The following is a 22246-nucleotide window of genomic DNA, read 5'->3' as shown; positions in this document are numbered from 1 at the left end:
GCTGGGCTGGGAGACTCAGACTGGGAGCCAATCTTTCAAAGCACCTGCCCTTGTTTCGTATTTCTCCTTAAACCCAATTTGTTGCAAGATTCTGTCAGTCTTTCTTCTGATCCTTTCTTCACTGTCCCTTCCAGAAGTATTGTGTACTGTCTTGTGTATCTTAAGTTGTAAACTCTTAGGGCAGGGAACTTTTCTTAACCTGTTTGTAAATGGAACTGTGTTAAGTGATTTTTAATTACTCTCTTTACAGGCACCTAGAGAAACTGCTGTCCAAAGGCTTCCTGTCTGAATGGTGTCTACTACACAGACTAAGACAATTGCATTGTCACAGAGCAGGTTTCTTCTAAAACATGATTTTGAACATAATTGACTTTTTGTAGTTCTCTTAACTGCCTTGTGAAAAGCAAGGAGACACTTCCCCATCTGCTACTATAGATTTTCAGGAGTTTGTAACCTAGTCTCCTAGTTTAAGAGGCATATATAACTTGGAAAAGACACTTACTTTCTTTAGGTCAATTATAAAGTTATGTAATTTCATATTTGATGACCAAACTTACTTTTTCTTGTCAGTTGAACTCACGAGACTGTTAAAATTCCTTCACATTTACATCATGTCTTTCATCTAAATAAATCCTGAAGCACATTAAAAACTTTACTGAAACACATATGTTACGGATGCAGCATGGCAGCTCTATAGTTAAGGCGGTGCTGTATACTTCGATAAGGAATTAAAGCTCCCTGTTGGTATGTGTATATAGTGTATCCTTCTAAAATTTACTGCATGTAATCTTTAAGCAGGGAATGGATTTTCTGAGAATTTACAAGTAAATGTGTTAAGTTACAGTTGCTGTAAAATTGGTTCTTTAAAAAACTTCTTGTTCAATCACACTTTTTTTTTTTTTTTGGTGGACTCCCACTAGCAAATAAATTCTTGACTTCTAGTGTTTGAAAATTGACGTCAGGGCTACAGCAAAATCTAAGTCATAGATTTAAGCCTGCACTTAAAACCATGCAAGCTGACTCCTGTACCCATGCTGAGCCTCATTGAAGACCAGATGGCTCCCTTCAGACACAGAGGTACCCATGTGCAGGATCAAGGCTTTAATGTGTTGCTTTTGATTTATTAGCTATGAGAGAGAATTCTATCTGCCACAATATTTACTGACTAATATTTCCAGTTAATAATATTTTAATTGAATGTATCATTAAATGGATACTCCAAAGGCTAATATTTATTTTACAGTATTTGTTTCTTGCCCTCATCGTTGTGAAGAAAAACTTGAGAGTATGGTGCATAATCCAGTGCTGTCTTTGTTTCTGCAGACAGCCTGAAACATACTCTGAGTAGTATGAATTGCCCCATCCTCAATGGTGGTATCAACTGTGAAACCTAAAGATGGCAAACTAAATATCAGTATTGTTAATTAGCTGATAATTTTAGCAGAAATCTCCTGCTAATGATACATAGATATAACACATAAAGATATCTTGATATTTACACTTACTACAGGAAATTAAAAAGATTTTGATATATAAATAATGTACTTTTTCCTCCCCTATTTACAGCCCTTACTCTTTTGAGTACAGAGAATTTTCAAGTAAATCTGTTAATTGGTTGGAGTTATAAGCATATTGCAATCACTCCTTTTTTCTTTAAACCCTGCCAATAAAAAAATTGACATTTGAGAGCTGAAAATAACTTACTTAAAATATACTACATGGGATCTTTTAGTTCTATTAATATAGAAATATTCTATTTGATAGTTTTAAAAGTCATTTCTATTTATTTTTTGAAATTTATTATACAATTGTTAATCAAATTTTACATGAAATCAATTTAGCATCAAGCATCACAGCATACATTCTAGTTTGTGTCCTTTACCTCTGACGGAATGGGTTGTACAGTTAACTTATGCAGAATTTGGAGAACAGACAGACATCTTCTTTCATGCAAGAATTACATTATGACTGAAGCACTTACATGATCGTTGCTTTACTGATTGAACTATAAGCAAGGACCCACCTCCACTAATTTGTTATGGCCTTTCCATACATTTTTCAAATTTAATTAGGAACCAATGTTCTGTTTGGGGTGATGCCAAATAAGGTTAATAGATGGGATGAGGAAACTCAATTTTCAACATTACCTGTGGAATGGCGACAGCTCTATCATGATATATATAATTATAGTATTGTAAGATCTGAGCTAAGTCTGCATTGCTATTTTGAGTTCTTTAATGTATGTAGTGAATCAGGTGGTGGGATGGACCAAAACGCATCATCATGAACCAGTGGCTTAGGGCACTGAACCAAGAGTCAGAAAACATAGGGTCTATTTCCAACTGTGCTGGAATTGCTGAATTGCTGTGTGACCCTGGGAAAGTCATTCCTCCTCTCCGTACCTCAGTTTCCCTATCTGTTAAATAGGGATGATACCGCCTTCTGTCTACCCCAAATTAAAAAACTTAGTAAGAGAATCAAAGAAGCGCCACCATTGCTAAACAACAAAGTAAAAGAAGTGATTAGAGGCCATTAAAATTGGAAGTCAAATTCTACTGAGGAAAATAGAAAGTACTGTAAACTTTGACAAGTCAATTGTAAAACTGTAATTCGGCAGGCCAAAAAAGATTTTGAAGAGCCACTAGCCAAAGACTCAAAAACTAACAGCAAAAAACATTTTAAGGTACAACAGAAGCCTGCCAAACAAAGTGCTAAAGGAGCACTCAAGGTAGACAGGGCCATTGCAGAGAGGCAAAATGAATTCTTTGCAGTGGTGTTCACTACAGAGGATGTGAGGGAGATTCCCACATTCTTTTTAGTTGACAAATGGGAACTGTCCCAGATTCAGGTGTCAGTAGAGGAGGTTTTGGAACAAACTGATAAATTAAACAGTACTAAGTCACTAGGACCAGATGATATTCATTTAAGAGTGCAGAAGAGATTCAAGTATGAAATTGAAAAACTATTAACTGTGGTATATAAATCATTTAAATCAGCTTCTCTACCAGATGACTGGAGGCTAGCTAATGTGATCTTTTAAAAAGGCTCTAGAGGCAATCCTGGCTATTACAGGCTGGTAAACTTAAACTTCAGTACCAGACAATTGGTTGAAACTATGGTATAGAACAGAATTGTCTCACACACGAACACGATTCGTTGGGGAAGAATTGACATGGCTCTTTTAAAGGGAAATCATGCCTCACCAATTTATTAGAATGCTTTGAGAGGGTCAACAGATATGCGAACAAGGATGATCCAGTGGATATAGCATACTTGGACTTTCAGAAAGCCTTTGACAAGGTCCCTTCCAAAAGCTGTGAAAGTAAGTAGTCATGGGGTAAGAAGGAAGTCTTCTCATGGATCAGTACCTGGTTAAAAGGCAGAAAACAACAGTTAGGAATAAATGGTCAGTTTTCAGAATGGAGAGGGGTAAATAGTGGTGTCCCCCAGGGATTTGTATTGGGACCAGTGCTGTCCAACATATTCATAAATGATCTAGAAAAAAGGGTGAACAGTGAACTGGTGAAGTTTGCAGATGATACAAAACTACTCAATATAGTTAAGTTCAAAGGCGACTGTGTAGAATTACAAAGGGATCTCACAAAACTGGATGATGGGCAACAAAGTGGCAGATAAAATTCAGATAAAATGTTGATAAATACAAAGTCATGCACATTGGAAAACATAATCCCAACTAGACATACAAAATGATGGGGGTCTTGTCATAATATAAAGGGAAAGGTAACCACCTTTCTGTATACAGCATCACACAGATAGAGAGAACCCTCCCCCCCCCTTCCAGCTTTGAAAGTATCTTAGAATCATAGAATATCAGGGTTGGAAGGGACCCCAGAAGGTCATCTAGTCCAACCCCCTGCTCAAAGCAGGACCAATTCCCAGTAAAATCATCCCAGCCAGGGCTTTGTCAAGCCTGACCTTAAAAACCTCTAAGGAAGGAGATTCTACCACCTCCCTAGGTAACGCATTCCAGTGTTTCACCACCCTCTTAGTGAAAAAGTTTTTCCTAATATCCAATCTAAACCTCCCCCACTGCAACTTGAGACCATTACTCCTCGTTCTGTCATCTGCTACCATTGAGAACAGTCTAGAGCCATCCTCTTTGGAACCCCCTTTCAGGTAGTTGAAAGCAGCTATCAAATCCCCCCTCATTCTTCTCTTCTGCAGGCTAAACAATCCCAGCTCCCTCAGTCTCTCCTCATAACTCATGTGTTCCAGTCCCCTAATCATTTTTGTTGCCCTTCGCTGGACTCTCTCCAAATTATCCACATCCTTCTTGAAGTGTGGGGCCCAAAACTGGACACAGTACTCCAGATGAGGCCTCACCAATGTCGAATAGAGGGGAACGATCACGTCCCTCGATCTGCTCGCTATGCCCCTACTTATACATCCCAAAATGCCATTGGCCTTCTTGGCAACAAGGGCACACTGCTGACTCATATCCAGCTTCTCGTCCACTGTCACCCCTAGGTCCTTTTCCGCAGAACTGCTGCCTAGCCATTCGGTCCCTAGTCTGTAGCTGTGCATTGGGTTCTTCCGTCCTAAGTGCAGGACCCTGCACTTATCCTTATTGAACCTCATCAGATTTCTTTTGGCCCAATCCTCCAATTTGTCTAGGTCTTTCTGTATCCTATCCCTCCCCTCCAGCGTATCTACCACTCCTCCCAGTTTAGTATCATCCGCAAATTTGCTGAGAGTGCAATCCACACCATCCTCCAGATCATTTATGAAGATATTGAACCAAACTGGCCCCAGGACCGACCCTTGAGGTACTCCACTTGATACCGGCTGCCAACTAGATATGGAGCCATTGATCACTACCTGTTGATCCCGACAATCTAGCCAGCTTTCTACCCACCTTGTAGTGCATTCATCCAGCCCATACTTCCTTAACTTGCTGACAAGAATACTGTGGGAGACCGTGTCAAAAGCTTTGCTAAAGTCAAGAAACAATACATCCACTGCTTTCCCTTCATCCACAGAACCAGTAATCTCATCATAAAAGGCGATTAGATTAGTCAGGCATGACCTTCCCTTGGTGAATCCATGCTGGCTGTTCCTGATCACTTTCCTCTCATGCAAGTGCTTCAGGATTGATTCTTTGAGGACCTGCTCCATGATTTTTCCAGGGACTGAAGTGAGGCTGACTGGCCTGTAGTTCCCAGGATCCTCCTTCTTCCCTTTTTTAAAGATTGGCACTACATTAGCCTTTTTCCAGTCATCCGGGACTTCCCCGGTTCGCCATGAGTTTTCAAAGATAATGGCCAATGGCTCTGCAATCACAGCCGCCAATTCCTTCAGCACTCTCGGATGCAACTCGTCCGGCCCCATGGACTTGTGCACGTCCAGCTTTTCTAAATAGTCCCTAACCACCTCTATCTCCACAGAGGGCTGGCCATCTCTTCCCCATTTTGTGATGCCCAGCGCAGTCTCCTCATTGGTCAGTTTGGTCAGGTGCCAGCTAGGTTATCTTAGCTTCTTAACCCTTTACAGGTGAAAGGGTTTTTCCTCTGGCCAGGAGGGATTTAAAGGTGTTTATCCTTCCCTTTATATTTATGACACGCCCCCCCAAATCACAGATAGGATGAAATGCTGGCTGTGATTTCTTCCTGGAGCTCTAGGAGAAAACGGAGTCAATAAGACACAGGCACCTCTAAATATACTACCAAGTATATAAAGACTAACAATATTTTCCACATCTCAAGGATGATTTTAACCAGTTGATTCTGGGAAACTTTCACGGGAGAAAGCCATTGTGTTAGAAGCTCCTGAGATGTGTTGTATGTCGAAATCAAAATCTTGGAGAGCTAAACTCCACTGAATACGTTTTTTGTTATTTCCCGTGGCGGTATGAAGTCACTGTAGCGTAGCATGGTCGGTTTTCAGGTGGAAATGCTGTCTCCAAACTTATGGGCATAGCTTTTCCAGAGCGTAGACAATGGTGTAACATTCCTTTTCACTGATTGACCAGTGGCTTTCCCTCTCAGACAGCTTCTGTATACAGTGCTATAAAATCTCTCCTGACCAGAGGCAAAATCCTTTCACCTGTAAAGGGTTAAGAAGTTAAGGTAACTCCACTGGTGGCTGACCCAAAATGGCCAATGAGGGGACAAGATCCTTTCAAACCTGGAGGGGGGGAACAAAGGGTTTGGGCTATGTGTGTGATGCTTTTGCCGGGAACAGATAAGGAATGCAGCCTTACAACTCCTGTAAAGTTAGTAAGTAATCTAGCTCGAAAATGCATTAGATTTTCTTTTGTTTAATGGCTTGTAAAATAAGCTGTGCTGGAGGGAATGTATATTCCTGTTTTTGTGTCTTTTTGTAACTTAAGGTTTTGCCTAGAGGGATACTCTATGTTTTGAATCTGATTACCCTGTAAGGTATTTACCATACTGATTTTACAGAGGTGATTCTTTTACCTTTTCTTTAATTAAAATTCTTCTTTTAAGAACCTGATTGCTTTTTCATTGTTCTTAAGATCCAAGGGTTGGGTCTGTGTTCACCTGTACCAATTGGTGAGGATTATATCAAGCCTTCCCCAGGAAAGGGGGTATAGGGCTTGGGGGGGATATTTTGGGAGAAGACGTCTCCAAGTGGTCTCTTTCCCTGTTCTTTGTTTAGAACGCTTGGTGGTGGCAGCATACAGTTCAAGAACAAGGGAAAGTTTTTTACCTTGGGGAATTTTTTAACCAAAGCTGGTAAGAATAAGCTTAGGGAGTTTTTCATGCTGGTCCCCACATCTGTACCCTAGAGTTCAGAATGGGGAAGGAACCTTGGTCTAAATTAGCTGTTGCCACTCGAGAAAGTGATCTTGGAGTCATTGTGGATAGTTCTCTGAAAACATCTGTTGACTGCCACTGCACGTTCAGAAAAGCTAACAGAATGTTAAGAACCATTAGGAAAGGTAATACCATGATCCCACTATGTGAATAGACAATATCATGATCCCACTACATGAATCTATGATGCACCCACACTTTGAATAGTGTGTGCAGTTCCCGTCTCCCCATCTGAAAAAAGATATATTAGAATTGGAAAAGGTACAGAGAAGGGCAACAAAAATTATTAAGGGTATGGAACAACTTGTATATGAGGAAAGATTAAAAAGACTGGTATGGTTCAGCTTGGAAAAGAGATGACTGAAGGAGGATATGAAAGTGGTTTATAAAATCATGACTGGTGTGGAGAAAGTGAATAAGGTTAAGGAAGTGGTGTTTACTCTTTCACATAACACAAGCACCAGAGGTAAAACAAACAAAAGGAAGTACTTCTTCACACAACGCACAATAAACCTGTGGAACTCTTTGCCAGAGGATGTTGTGAGGGCCAAAACTATAACAGGGTTCAAAAAAGAACTAGATAAGTTCATGGAGGACAGGTCCCTCAATGGCTATTAGACAAGATAGTCAGGGATGCAACCCCATGCATTCAGTGTCCCTAGCCAGAAGCTGGGAGTGGATGACAGGGGATGACTCACTTGATGTTGCCTGCTCTGTTCATTCCCTCTGAAGCACCTAGCATTGGCCACTGTTGGAATCCAGGATACTGGGCTAGATCAACATTGGTCTGACCAAGTATGGCATTTCTTTTGTTCTTGAAGGTGCTTTGATGCAACATCTATGGATGAAAAGTTCAATGTAATAGTTAAGTCATTTCGCTATTAAAAGTAAATAAGACAAGCTGAATCAGGGATGGGGGTAAAACAGATTTAAACCATTTGAATAGTCTGAACAAAAACATTTAGATAATGGGAGAGAGAATGCAAAAAGATGCATGCAGATGCAGATGCATGCAGATATAAAAGAAAAAATACAGAATGGAGGGGGAGAGAGAGTGTAAAGAAAACCTCTGGAGCAATAATAAATTGTTGGGGGAGAAGAAGGGTTTAGAAAGTTTTGTTTATTTAACATTTTCTATCTCTAAACAAAGGGGAAAATTGAGTTTTTCCTAGCATTTGTGGAGGGGGCAATATCCTCTATCTGATCCCACCCCTTTCTTGACCACGCTCCCTTTGCATACCACCCTCACTTGTGTTGGAAAAGTTGAGAAAGATGTTGGCTGACTTCAAGTGAGTTCATCAATGGACCCATAGTACCGGATATGCCCAAGTGAGAGCACTGAGGAGTGGAGAAGAGAAGATCAAAAATACAGGAGTAAAGAAGCTGGGGCTATTTTCCACATTGTCCCCCCTCCTGTCCACTTCCTTACGCTACCTACATTTCCAGCCTTGCCTACCCATTTGTCAGCTTCTCATACAATCATCATGATGGCTTCTTCCACAAGGCTTGCATGGTGCAATTATCCCAAGCTCATCTGCAAGGCCCATCCCTCCTATAGATCCAATTCTAACATGCTGCTTACAGTGAATCAAGTTGATTGGTATATAAATTGAGTATTGCTGCTCCCCTTCCCCTAACCGCCCCCTCTATGTCTGTCCTTAAATTAGTAAGCTCATTAGAGAAGGAACTACCCCTTCTTTGTCAAAATGTTTCATTTGAAATGCTTTTTTTTAATGAAAAAACATTAAAGTGGAAATTTCTGCAGGAAAGGTACATTTTAAATTAATGTTTTCATTAACCCACTTCCGTTCCCTCCCTAACCCATCCTAGCATTTTTCAAATTTAAGGTTTTTTTATTTTTATTTTTTATTTTATATTCCCCCCTTCCCCACCTCAACAAAAACAGAACGTTTGAAGAAACATCTCAACTGAAACAATTTTTTTCCTACTTTTTAACTAATTTTTTCACTGGAACAAAAAGCATTTCCCAACTAGCTCTATTGGAATGTACTGGGCATTTTGTGAGCTCTGCCTTAAATAAAGAATAACAGTGTGGGAAAGCCCCACCTCCTCCCAGTAATAACTTTCTGATTTCACTAACATCTGTGAGAAATATCATTCCAGAAGCTACTCAAAGCTTGGCAGCTAGGCCAGCATATTTGACCATTTAATTTTTACAGTTTAAGAATGGCAGATGTGGGTATGTAACATCATTAGGAGTCTCCAGATCGTGTCATACATTGTTTATATGAAACTGTGAAGGAGTTACGTTTTGGAAAGATGCTTATTGCTAGCTGTGATGCAGTTCTTTTTAGACACAGAATATATTGCCAGAAAAGTCTGTTCTGCCTGAGTGTGTCGCTCTGTGACTGATATTATTTCCTTAGGTGTAGTGCTGCTGCCTACTCTACAAGCTGTAGTCTCACAAGCAAGCAGATACTACATGGTGCCAAAACATTACAAGGGAGTCTATATGTCATAGCTGTTACCCCTACTCTGTGCCTGCCTTATCTGTTCGGACTGTACAATCTTTGAGGCAGAGAGTCGTAGCTGTTCTGTTTATGTAGTGCCTAGTGCAATAAGGACTCCATCTCCGTTGGGCCATAGGCACAGCTCTGATCAACGTGATTAATTTTATCTGCATGCATTTTAAAATTATACTGTAAAAAAAAAAATCTTCCCAAAACATATTCAAAAGCCATGGCCTAGTCAACTATTTAACATTAACAGAATGTGTGTAAGTAAAAAGAAAATCCGTTTTCCCGCAATCTGTATATTCTGCGTTGCCAATATGCCAGTGTGGAGTCATTCAGTGTAATAGAGTACTCCAGGGGTTAACGCATGTATTTTGATATCAGAACAGGCTTTCTTTATATTTTCTTTCGTTCTTTATTCCCCCCCCCCCCCCCCCCCCCGTTTGGAGCTTTAAGCTTTCTAGTTAAGCTATTGTGGTGACTGTTAAACAGGTGCGTGCTTTACAGAGGGCCTTATTCTGTGGTTTCCATTGCAGTCTGTGGCCTTCTGAACTCCCCTTTGCTGCCTCCTTCCCCCTCAATAATTTTTTATGAATGATAGCTTTTCAACACCCTGGGAAAAGCTTGTTGGGAAAAACACTCTTCATGGGGCGCAGTCAAATCCTACACATTTCTTCAAGGGAATTTTATGAAAGGAGTAGGACTGTGCTGCAGGTATGACGTATGTTTGGAGCTTTTCTCCTCCTCCTCTCCTGCCTTTATGATTCACTGTGATAAATCTTCTTTTTCATTAATGCCAACAGACTGTCTCTCTGCAGGTGCTTCTCAATTAAACTCTAGTTTGTTTAAAAACTTGAGCTTGTTTAGCTGAGCTCCTGTTGAGAGTTGTCAGATCCCAGAATAGGTGACAAAAATAGACTGTTGGAGCTTTAGTGTCGTATTGAAAATACTATTCTTCCAGCTGGCAAAGGGCAGTGACATCTCTTATAGCAAATCTGTAATGTTTGAGAAGCTCTGGGTGGAATGCTAGGGAGTTGTAGCTTGCAGTTTGGGGCTTTGTTTAATTTGCCTCTGGGAAGATTATTTGTTTGTTTTCTTCCCCTTCAGTGCAGTAAAGAGAGATATTCATTTATTAAAGTTTGCTTATTCTTAAAAATCATCTCTCTCTCATTAGTACCCTAAAGTTGTATCTAAGAGATAAATTAAGACCACAAAAAGGGCCTTTTTATATGCAAGCCAAGCTTTATCTTATTTTACTGGGAAAAATTTATTGTCAGTGAAGATTGAGTCCTGTTTGTGATTCTTTTTTTTTTTTCCTTTCCAACAGCAAAAAGGGAGGGAGGGGAAATTTACTTTTGGGTGATCTGATTTTTATCCTGCCCTCCAAAATATGTATTTTTAGCATTTTGAACACATGTAATGTCTGGAAATTGCTTTTAGATATTGCTTACCACAGCATTTTATATAACTGTAGAGGGTGGACTGGATGACTCAGGGGACCGATAATTGGATATGGAGCCTTTTCACCTCCAAGTCACTGGTTTCAATCTAACCCAAGTTGCTAGCGACCTAGTGGTTACCCTCAGATGGCTGTTTAGTGGCCTATCTGAAGTGAGTTGGTGGTCTCAGTCCAGCTCTGAGCGAGTGGCTGTCCACATCACAGAAACCACTGTCACAGTTAGTACTAATTAGCAGCCTTGTTGGCAGTATCGGTGGTGAGGCTAAGAATTGAGTTGGCCACTGAACTATCCTCTTGCTCTAGAGGTGGTCTCTCCAAAATGGAGTTGAGGCATACCACTATCAAGGTATTGCAGCAGAAACTTGTGTTTGACCCTGTCTGAGTTGTACATTTTTTTGTGGGTTTAAAAAAAGTTTGCCTTCCTCATTGTCAGTCTGGCACCAGTCCCCTGTTTGTCCTTCTTTCTTCCCTGTAATCGTTCTTCTCTATGTTCTGTGGCCCTTACCTCACCTGAGGGGGTGGGACTTTCATTCGTGCCTACCAATCCCAGTTAGGCTGGCCTCTTTACACCAATACTAAACAATTTAGAAGAGATTTTTATTTTATTTTTTTTATTTTAGCAGCTGCACCATTTGTAGTTAAAGTTGCTGCAAAACAATGTCCATTCTAGCCTGCTGTTTTTATACAAACATCTTTCTGAAGCATTTACTTTTTGGGTTGACACTTTTCATGTTTGATCTCTGCTGGAAGAAGAATTTTTTGTCAAACTTTAAATATGTGACTGTTTTGGAGGTGTAAAACAAACCAAAAAAAATTTTTTTAACCTTGTATTAAATAACCCTGCAGGAATCACTGTAACTAAAACATGGCTGAACTTCAAAATTACATCCAGATCTGTACATAGATGCATCTTTAGGCCTAGAAAGAATCCTACAGATATTAATGGGCTCCTGCACTCAGGTGGAAAAGTCTGTTGGCAACAATCCAGTTGCAGGATCAGGGCCTTTGTAGGTAAGTAGGCTGTAATGAACATGATTTGCTACATATGAAAAAAATTGCCTTGAAATATGGGACTACCCATGCATAGCTGAAAAAAAACCTACTTAAAAGAATAGTGTCAACACCAATCTAGCCCAAATGTAGATTTTTTTTTTTAATGTCACTTTTACCAAACTAAGCCCAACGGAAAAGTCTCTGGATTTTTTTAGGTTTCAATGAAAACAGCTTTTTCTAAAGAAACATCCATTTCCCTGCAGTATTTGGTGCCCAAATATGAAAAGTGAAACTGACTATAAACAAAGTTGACTTATCTAATTTTCATTGGCTAGCCTGAGAGAAATGCAAAAAGAAATGAGACAGGTTTGGCAATTACCTGCAATATCTTTGGGAGATCTTACTGTATTAAGTCTCTGTATCATTGTAGGCCAAGGATTGTATGTAATTCCAAGGTGGACAGTAAGCACAGTCCCTCCAGGAACAGAGAACAGTTGGGGGTGATTAGTCAATGGTTCTCAAACCTTTGTATTGGTGACCCCTTTCACACAGCAAACCTCTGAGTGCAACCCCCTTATAAATTAAAAACACACTTTTTTATATTGAATACTATTGTAAATGCTGGAGGCGAAGCGGGGTTTGTGGGTGGAAGCTGACAGCTTATGACCCCCACGTAATAACCTCACAACCCCCTGAGGAATGTCAACCCCCAGTTTGTGAACCACTGGCTTAGGCAAATTCAGCTTATAACCTCTCCAGAGAGGTACCATATACTAGTGCCAGAGATGGTTCTCCTATACTAGTTCATACTAGATTCTCCAGAGGCAAACAGATCAAGACAGGACTTGGATAAACAGCCTGAGTTTAAATGGACGCAGGGCCTTCATCCTGATCCAGCAGACAGGATGTTCTGTCCAAGGGAGGTGACAGCAATCCTTAGGGAAGAGTTGGAAAGACTGTCATCAACCAGGCCCCTTGTGGAGATGCGGGAAGGGGAGTGATCTCTAATCAGTTTATTAGCATGCTTGTAGGTTATTTTATTGTTTTAATATGTTTTCTCTGTCACGCCTTTATGTTTCAAATAAATGTGCTTGCTTAGAAAGAGCTGTGTGGTAACTTAAAACCATGGACAATTATGCTGTTTATCGCCTCTTAGGAGAAAAGAAAAGCAGGCCTGTTTAGGCAGTGTGACTTGCTTACTTACATTGTAGGTAGGGAACTGTGCAGCCAGGAAGAACGCTAGTCAGGATGGGGAGACTCAAGAGAGGTGACAGCTGAAGAGCCGGGAGCCTAGAGTGGGTGTCCTGGCTGAACCACAGAGAGGAAATACAGGTGCAGTTCCCCTGAACTGTGACAAATGTCATAAAGAATGAAAAGTACAGTGGATTTTTAACACTTTCAATTTTAGTAATCTATGGCCGTGGTGGCCAAACTGTGGCTCGCGAGCCACATGTGGCTCTTTTTTACCATTAAAGTGCAGCTCGTGGAGCTCCCCCTATTCCTCCCCTCCCCCATTCTCCACCTACCAGACTGGAGAGGGTGAGCTCGGGACCTCTGCCTTGCAGCAGGGTGGTTGGGTAGGGGCTTATGCCAGGTGGGGAGGGAGGTCTCAGGGCTCCAGCCCCACATGGAGCATCTGCTAGGGCTCAGGCCTTCAGCAGGAGCATGGCTGAAGCCCCAATAGGTGTGTCCCAGCTCTTGCACTTCTGAAGATTGTCGTATGTGGCTCAGATAGCCAGTAAGTTTGGCCACCCCGAATTAAGGTGTTGGTAGCAGGATAAAGAAATATTTTTGCAGTGTATGATTTATAAATTGACAGTTGCCTTTTAAGCTGTTGATGTGGTTTCATTATATGAGCACACAAATGTGGGGGTGGCACTCATGTAAGGCAGTTAATGGCTTGATTATGTAGTTACAGGAATATTCAGGCTGTCATTCACATAGAGGCAAACTGAAAGTTCAAGAGTCATAATAGCATCAGAACAAAAGGTGGTGGCCGGGTGTTCTGGGGGAAAAGTGGGAGAACTTATGGACCATAGTGAGTAGGGGGCACAATTTGGGAAGAAAAAGAAGAAACAGAGTTCCCTGGGAACACTTTAGGACAACACTTTAAGGATGAGGGACAACAGAGAACCTAGGGAGAGGAGATGGGAGAACTTTTGGGATAAGGGAAATGAGGATTTTTGGGGAGGGCAAGAAGTAAAGGTAGGTCTTCGAGTGATTGCTCATGAGTATTCCACAATAGGTGTGCGTGCACCGGTGCCAGAAGTTTTTCCCCTAGCAGTACCCATAGGGGAGCGCCGCTGGTGACCCCTGGAGTGGCACCTCCATGGCGCGGTATAAGGGGTGCTGCATGTTACCCCCACCCTCAGTTCCTTCTTGCCGCCAGTGAAGGTGTGTCGAAACTGCTTTGCTCCAGCCTTGCTGTAGCTCGTCCCCAGAACTGCTTGTTCGTTCAATGTTGCTACCTGTAGGTAGGTAGTTTAGTTTAGTTTAGCTAGAGTGCCTGGGCCGGGGCATGCCCCGTATCCTGGGTTTTAAGTCGTGTGACGCTTGTAGGCAATCTATGCCCATGAGTGATCCGCACGTGGACTGTTTACACTGTTTGGGGAAACCCATCTCGGCTATCGCTGCAAGATTTGCAAGTTGTTCAAGCCTCGGACCAAGAGAGAAAGGGATATTAGGCTCTGGGCTATTCTGATGGAGTCGGCGATGACCCTGGCTCTGGCATGCCGCTCCAAGTCGGCACTGGGCACCATGGTGTCGGTGTGCGGCGACCCGTCGGTGTGCGGCGACCCTTCGGCGCCATCGACTAGTCAGCACTGCTCCCCATCCACGGGAAGAGGCCTTCTTCGCCACGGCACCAAAGTAAACCTGGGACAGAGGCTAGACCCATGTCGGGCAGCCCTCGATCCCCACCGGCCTCTAGGCCTCCGACTCAAGTTGAGCAGAGTAGCCCAACCCATTCAGAGCAGGCCTCCCCGGATGTCTGGATGCCCTCCATGCCAGAGGCTCTGCAGGCGGCCAGGGATGTTATGTCCATGCCGGTACGAGGAGCACCACCGATGTCGGCCCCGCGCTACAGAGGCAAGCTGCTGCTGGGATCCCTGCAGTCGCCCCGGTTCTGAACTGGTCTCGGTCAAGGGAACGTTCCTGATGCTGTTCGCCATCCAGAGACTGTTCAGGTCAAAGTCCATGTGGATCTCCCTCAATGCCCACCAGCCTGTCTAGTTGGGTTCTGTCCGATCGGGACTGTCAGCAGCGCTCCACCTCAAGGAGCAAACACCAGTGGGACTGAGGCAGACGATGCCAAAGGTCCTCGCCTAGGAGGGGCTATCACAGCTGGTCCTGGCACAAACATCGACATCATTCCTGTTCGTTGTCCCACTCCAGGACCCTGCCTTGGCACCGCCGTCGCGGGTCCGTCCGCCGGAGCTGATCACGGAGCAGCTGTTACCGACAGTACTGGTTCTCCACGATCGCGGTTCCGTGGTCAACACTGCTCCCGGTGCCGCTGCTTCTCCCAATCTGGGAACAGCAACAGGTCGTATGTCAGCCCGGCTTCCCTTCGTAGTCATCCATCGATGGGCTGGGCCAGCCAGGCCAAGCAGCCAGCTCTGCTGGTGCCACAGCAGGTGCAGTGGACCTGGGCCCCATAGCTGACCCAATGGTACCAGTGGGCGCCATGACTCCCAACGCAACCCCCAGTGGGGGCTCGCTTGGTGGCCGGAGCCTCGGAAGGACCATCGGCCTCCCTCTCCAGACCCTCAAGGAAGGAGTCGGTGGGACGTACATCCTTGGCACCATGCCCGGAGACCGACCAGGTGGTGGACCCTCCGGTGCTGGTGGACACGCAAAGTACCACGCCGGCCTCCTCACCCTCCCCAGATGAGGTGATTATGGCCCTCCATCCCACAGGAGGCCCACCAAGAACTCTTAAAGGGTGGCATCAAGCCTCCACCTCCAAGCAGAGGAGATGGAGGAACCCTTGGACTTCCTGTTTAATGTGCTGTCCTCCTTGGCACTGGGCAGGGTAGCCTTGCCTCTCCACGAAGGGGTGGCGAAAAATTCAAATGCCCTATGGCAAACCCCGCCTCTTTGGCCCCCATCTCTAAGAGAGCGGAACACAAATATTTTGTACCAGCCAAGGGGCATGAATACTTATACACCCACCCTGCTCCCAACTCCCTGGTGGTCGAGTCTGCCAACCACAGGGAATGGCAGGGCCAACCAGCTCCTACCCCAAAAAATAAAGATTCAAGGAGGCTGGACTCATATGGAAGGAAAATATATTCATCCGTGAGCTTCCAGTTATGGGTGGTGAACCACCAGGCTCTCCTGGGCCGTTGAGTTCAATCTGTGGGGCTCCCTGCTCAAGTTTGAGGACTCCCTCCAGGAGCATGATAGGAAGGAGTTCAAAGCGCTGGTGGAGGAGGGCACAGCAGCTGCCAGGGCAACCCTGCAGACAGCTTCAGATGCAGCGGACACAGCCATGTGGTCCATGGCCTCCACGGTGTCCATGAGACGGGCATCGTGGCTTCTGCTCTCTGGGCTGTCCAATGAGGCGCAGACCTCCCATTTGACGGCAAAGCTCTGTTTGTGGAACAAACAGATACGAAGCTGCAGGGCCTGAAAGACTCCCACCCAACCCTCCAGACTCCGGGTCTCTATGTTCTGGCTCTGGCTAAACCTAAGTTCAAGCCGCAGCAGACTCCCACTCAGGCCACCCACTCAAAATATGAGACTGCTTATAAGAAATCACGGGACTATAAGAGGCGCCCACAGAGGCAGTATCGGCCTGCCCCCCAGCCTGGGTCCTCCAAGGGCAAGCAGGCAGGGAAAAGGTGGTTTTGACAGGATGCCTGAGGTCGCCCTGCCAGTTCTCATCAGAGATCCACCCTCAATAAAGCTTCCTTTCTCCAATCGATTGTGTGCTTTCATCCTGGAGTGGTCGTGGCTGACCTCGGACCAATGGGTCCTCAACACCATCTCCCGGGGCTACTCCCTCCAGTTTACTTCCTCCCAGCCCAACCACACCCCCTCCCCCATCCCTCCTTGGGGGACCCCTCACATGAGGCTCTGCTCGAGCAGAAGGTGGGGTGGCTGCTGGGCCTAGGAGCGGATGAAGCGGTACCGGGGGAGTTCAAAGGCAAGGGGTATTACTCCCACTATTTCCTTATCCTGAAGACCAAAGGGGGGCTCAGGCGCATCTTGGACCTGCGAGGCCTGAACCAGTACATGGTGAAACTCAAGTTCCATACGGTCTCCTTAGCCTTCATCATCCCTCACTGGATCCTGGGGACTGGTACACCGTCCTCCATCTGCAGATTCCACATTCATATATTCGAGGGACACAAATGCTTCCTCCATGTCATGGTGGGGCAGGAACACTACCAATTTACGGTCCTCATGTTTGGTCTCTCCACTGCCCCCAGGGTATTCACGAAATATTTGTCGGTGTTGGCGGCCTACCTCAGACACCGGGGGGGTCCAGATCTTCCCCATCCAGATGACTGGTTGGTCAAGGGCAGTTCCCGGTCGCATGTGTGGGATCACATGGTTCTCCTTCTGTCCACATGCACCACTTTGGGCCTGTTGGTAAACAACACCAAGTCCATGTTAGTCCCGGTACAACACATAGAGTTTATCGGGGCGGTCCTGGACGCCTCGTCAGCCAGGGCCTCCCTCCCACCGGACAGGTTTGAGACCCTGAAGGGGCTCATGAACACAGTCATGAGTTTCCGGTGATAACAGCCAGAGTGTGCCTCCAGCTCTTGGGTCACATGTCGACTTGCACGTACGTGGTCCGTCACACCAGACTCAGAATGAGGCCCCTCCAGCTCTGGTTGGCCTCGGAATTCTCCCAGGCCAGGGACAGGATGGACAAAGTCCTCATGGTGCCCAAGCCAGTGATCACCTCCCTAAGGTGGTGGTCCTCCCTGAGAAATATGCTCCAAGGGGTCCCATTCAGGGGCAGGGCCCCATCGCTGGAACTGGAGTCTGATGCGTCAGACCTGGGATGGGGGGCCCATGTGGGGAACGTTCAGACCCGAGGTCTGTGGTTAGCTCAGGATCTGACCCTCCACATAAATGTCAAGGAGCTCAGGGAGGTACTGCTGGTGTGCATAGCCTTCCGCTCGCACCTGGAGGGCCGGGTGGTCAGGACAACATGGACAACGCGACCTCGATGTTCTACATCAACAGGAAAGGCAGGGCCAGATCCTCTGCCCTCTGCCATGAAGCCCTCAGGCTGTGGGACTTTTGTATAGCCCATGACATCTGCCTACAGGTCTTCCCTCTGCCGGGCGCCTGAGAGGATCACTTGAGCAGGGACTTCTCCTCTCAGCACGAGTGGTCTCTTCACCCAGAGGTGGTGCGTAGACTTTTCCAAGTGTGGGGAACTCCCCAGGTGGACCTGTTTGCGACTCGTCAGACCTGTCGCTGTCCCTCGTTCTGCTCCCCGGTGGTGGGAGGGGGAGGACGGGACGAGACACTGTCTCCGATGCCTTCCTCCTGTCCTGGTCAAGCCAGTTTCTCTATGCCTTTCCCCAATTCCTGCTGATCGGCAGCATCCTGGAAAAGATAAAGACAGACAAGGCTTGGGTCCTTCTGATTGCCTTGGCATGGCCCAGGCAGCATTGGTACGGGACCCTCATGGGCCTGGCGGTTGCCCCGCTGTGGCCATTGCCATCCCACCCAGATCTGTTCTCCCAGGGCCAGGGCCGCCTCCTCCACACCAACCTAGCGGCACTCCACCTCGGCATGGCTGCTCAATCGTTAGGTAGGGAGGAAAGGAAATGCTCGGAAGGGGTTCAGCACGTCGTCCTATAAAAGAAGGCTGCCCTCCTCACGCCGAGCCTACTTGGGAAAATGGTCTCATTTTTCCAGATGGGCAGAAGAGAAGGGAGTTTCCCCAGTGGCTGCCCTGATCCAGTTTATTCTGGACTACCTCCTTCACCTTAGAGCCCAGGGCCTGGTGCCCTCATCAGTCAAGGTGCACCTAGCAGCCATATCAGCCTTCCCTCCACCGGTGCAGGCCACACGGTATTCTTCCATGCTATGGCCAGCTGATTCCTTAAGGGGTTAGAAAATCTCTTCCCATATGTTAGACCCCCACTCCCACAGTGGGACCTAAACCTGGTGTTGGCCTGACTCACGGGCCCCCATTTGAGCCACTAGCTATGTGCTCCTAGTCTCACCTCTCGTGGAAGGTGGCCTTCCTGGTTGCGATCACGTCAGCTACGCCGGTCTCGGAACACAGGGCCCTGACCTCCGAGCCCCCATACACTGTGTTTCATAAAGATAAGGTCCATCTCCGCCCACACCCTTCGTTCCTCCCGAAAGTGGTCTCCACCTATCACATTTTTCTGCCGGTCCTCTGCCCCAAGCCCCATGCGTCCAGTGAGGAGCACTGCGTCCACAAGCTGGATGTGAAACGGGATCTGGCTTTTTACCTAGAGCGGAATATGCCATTCAGGAAGTCCTCGCAGCTGTTCATCGCCTTGGCCGAGCGCATGAAAGGTTGGCTGATCTCCACTCAGTGGCTCTCCAACTGGATCACCTCTTTCATCCCTACCTGTTATGACCTGGCAGGACTCCCTCTGCCACCAATTGTGAGGGCACACTCGACTAGGGCACAGACCTCATCGGCTGCCTTTTTGGCCCATGTCCCTATTCAGGACATTTGTAGGACTGCCACATGGACTTCAGTTCACACATTCACCTTGCATTATGCGATCATCTCCCAGACCAGGGAGGATGCCGGGTTCGTCAGGGCTGTACTCCGTCCCAAGAGTTTGTGAACTCCTACCCACCTCCAACAGATATAGCTTGGAATCACCTATTGTGGAATACACATGAGCAATCACTCGAAGAAGAAAAGACAGTTACCTTTTCCGTAACTGGTGTTCTTCGAGATGTGTCTATTTCACATCCCGCCCTCCTTCCCTTCTGTTGGAGTTGTCTGGCAAGAAGTAACTGAGGGTGGGGGGAGCACGCAGTGCCCCTTATACTGTGCCATGGAGACACCACTTCAGGGGTCGCCAGGGATGCTCCCCTACAAGTACTGCTAGGGGAAAAACTTCCGGCACTGGTGCACGTGGCGAACACGCACACCTATTGTGGAATAGACTTGAGCAACACATCTCGAAGAGCACCAGGAATGGAAAAGGTAACTGTCTTATCTTTGGAGGGGAGCAGGAATGGGCCAAAGAGAGAGGATGTAAGGGGGAAAGGAGAAGGGAGATTCTGTGGGGATGCATGGGGTTAAAGTGTGGCTTTGGGGAAAGGCAGGAAATACTAGAGGAGAAGATTAACAAGGGTGTGAGGGAGGAGGACATTGGGAGGTGACAGAAAGGGTATGTGTTAAGATGTAGAGCTCTCCAAGAGCTTGCACAAGGAGAGGAGCCTGGAGGAAGGAAGGAGATTTAGAAGGAAACTGAAGGGCAAACTCAGCGCATACTCTGAAAAATGCTGCCAGGAAGCACATGACTGGAGCCATGGTCTTGTGGAATCAATGGGACTTTGCATGGTAGCAGGGATTCAGATCACAGAATCGGGGTTTAGATAAGATTTTCAGGACAGGGATCATACCTCATGATCTCTTAATGCTTGGGGTTAATGATACTGGGGGGTGAGTATCTCAAAATATATATGTGCGTGTGTGTATATATAATAAATAAATAAAGCCCCCCCGCCCCGGCTAAAACTAGCCAGTTTCAGATACTTACACTTTTTAATACCGCCTCATACTTGGTGTCCTTGCAATGCATCCCAGCCACTGGTTTTCCCCTGTCTTCTCACCAACCACAAGGGAGGATTAGGAGCTCACAGAGGATGATCTAAGGTTGCTAGATCAGAGGGTAATGTAAACGGTAGGAAGAAGGTGGGAGAATGCCACAGGCAGGAAGGCAGTGCTCTCAAACAGGAAGCAGGACCAGTGCAAATAAGCAGTGAGGGAAGGGTACAGGTGATAACCTCTTCTCTTTCCTGCCTTTGGTGGGTGATTTGAACCTGGCCCAGAATGCTCCTTTCTAAGACATTAAGCTGAGAGCGGAGGGCTTGTGGAACCCTGCATTGCCAGATGGCCAGGGCAGTCTGAAAAACCACACAGGTAGAGGGAATTATTTTTCACAAGTTGGAAATACAGAATTAAACCTAAAGGTTGTTTTGAGGTGGTTGTGTCAGCAAAGTAACAGAGACACTGCTGATCTTGAATTAGGTACAGCAAGGGAGGAGTTTCACTGTGGTTCCGTATAACACAGGCAGAAGGAGCAACTCTCTGCCTAGCTCATGGCTGTCTGTAAGGAGCTACCTCTAAATTGACAGAGCCAGGGGGGCACATAGGAATGTCACTGAGGGGCCAGACTGTAAAAGAGACCCACCCAGAAGGGTATCCACAAATAACCATTCACTGTGGAGGTAGCTTGGCGAAGATTAAGGTTTGTGGATAACGATAATTTGATTGAATGCACTCATGAGCCACCATTTCAGTACATTTCTCGATCGCAAAGGGGGAAAACTTGAAATGGGGGAACTAGCCAGGCTGGTTCTAGTGCTAAAGTTGTTATGGATGGAAGGAAGAGGAGATCTTCAAGTAAATCCCAGTCCCCATCATTTTTCCTTATCCCTGTTTAAAGTATTACCAAATACGTATTTTGAACTTAGTATTGTAACCGCAGAATGACAGTGCAATGATAAGCGGAAACCAATATCCTTCTTTCCTTCCACTTAAAATAATTTTTGTCAAGCCATGAATCAAACCTCCTCTGTAACTTGCCATTTATTGGAATAAAATGGCATAAATGTACACACATCCCCCTGGAAAAATAAATAGTGAAAAAATACGAGTGTTTGAGTTGGCAATTCCAGCACAATAATGATTTAATATGTAAAATCATCAAGTGAATGTTATGATTTTATCCTTGCATAGTTCTTTCTCAGAAGCTTTATTCTGTCTCCCTCATCTTTAGGATAATATGCGGTATAAAACTACCGGACAAGGCCAAAATGCTTATTGAAAAATTATGCAGGTAGAAAATTAAGGGCCAGTTTCTCAGCCGGCGTAAGTTGACATGGTTTACTGAAATCAATGGAGCTACTGATTTATACCAACTGAGGGTCTCTCCCTACATCTGCAACCATGCAGCCCTCTCCTTAATTGGACAAAATTTCCAGTGATTCCAATAGGAGATTTGACAATCAAGGGCTTCAGGGAAGGGCCCTTAGCAACAGTCTTATCAAAATAAGTATGCTAAGAACAATCTAAATGAGATGCTTAGGAAATGAAGGTAGTAGTAGGTATACAGTGTAGGGATAGTTAATTTCTAAAGAGCTTTTCCTCTCAGCGGTGGGAAAAGGGGTGAATTGCTAGATGCTCTACCAACTGTTTGAACCCTCTTTTGTTTAGTTTGGACGAACCTTCAGATATCTGAAGAAGCTTTTATGTGATGTGTTGATATCAACTGTTAACTGAGAAGTTACATCTGGCAATTAAATGTCAATACCCACCAATTTAGTCAATA

The 22246-nt window shown here is 45.4% G+C and overlaps 1 protein-coding gene across 2 annotated transcripts in view; it reads left to right on the top strand.

Annotated features, from left to right (window-relative positions):
- Positions 1-22246, top strand: part of ATXN10 (ataxin 10) — a 338101-nt gene that overhangs the window by 158514 nt on the left and 157341 nt on the right. Inside the window, exon 11 of one of the 2 annotated variants that reach the window (XM_073315943.1) lies at positions 251-4284. The exons of the other annotated variant lie outside the window; for it this stretch is intronic. Coding sequence (XP_073172044.1) covers positions 251-289 — 39 coding nt within the window. The 3' untranslated portion in view covers positions 290-4284. Of the gene's footprint in view, positions 1-250; positions 4285-22246 lie in introns of those variants that run through there. 2 annotated transcript variants of the gene reach the window in all.

This window comes from Lepidochelys kempii, chromosome 1 (assembly GCF_965140265.1).
Source record: "Lepidochelys kempii isolate rLepKem1 chromosome 1, rLepKem1.hap2, whole genome shotgun sequence".
Taxonomy (NCBI): Eukaryota; Metazoa; Chordata; order Testudines; family Cheloniidae; genus Lepidochelys; species Lepidochelys kempii.
The sequence above is the reverse complement of the archived record's forward strand: the minus strand, read 5'-3'. Positions and strand labels throughout refer to the sequence as shown.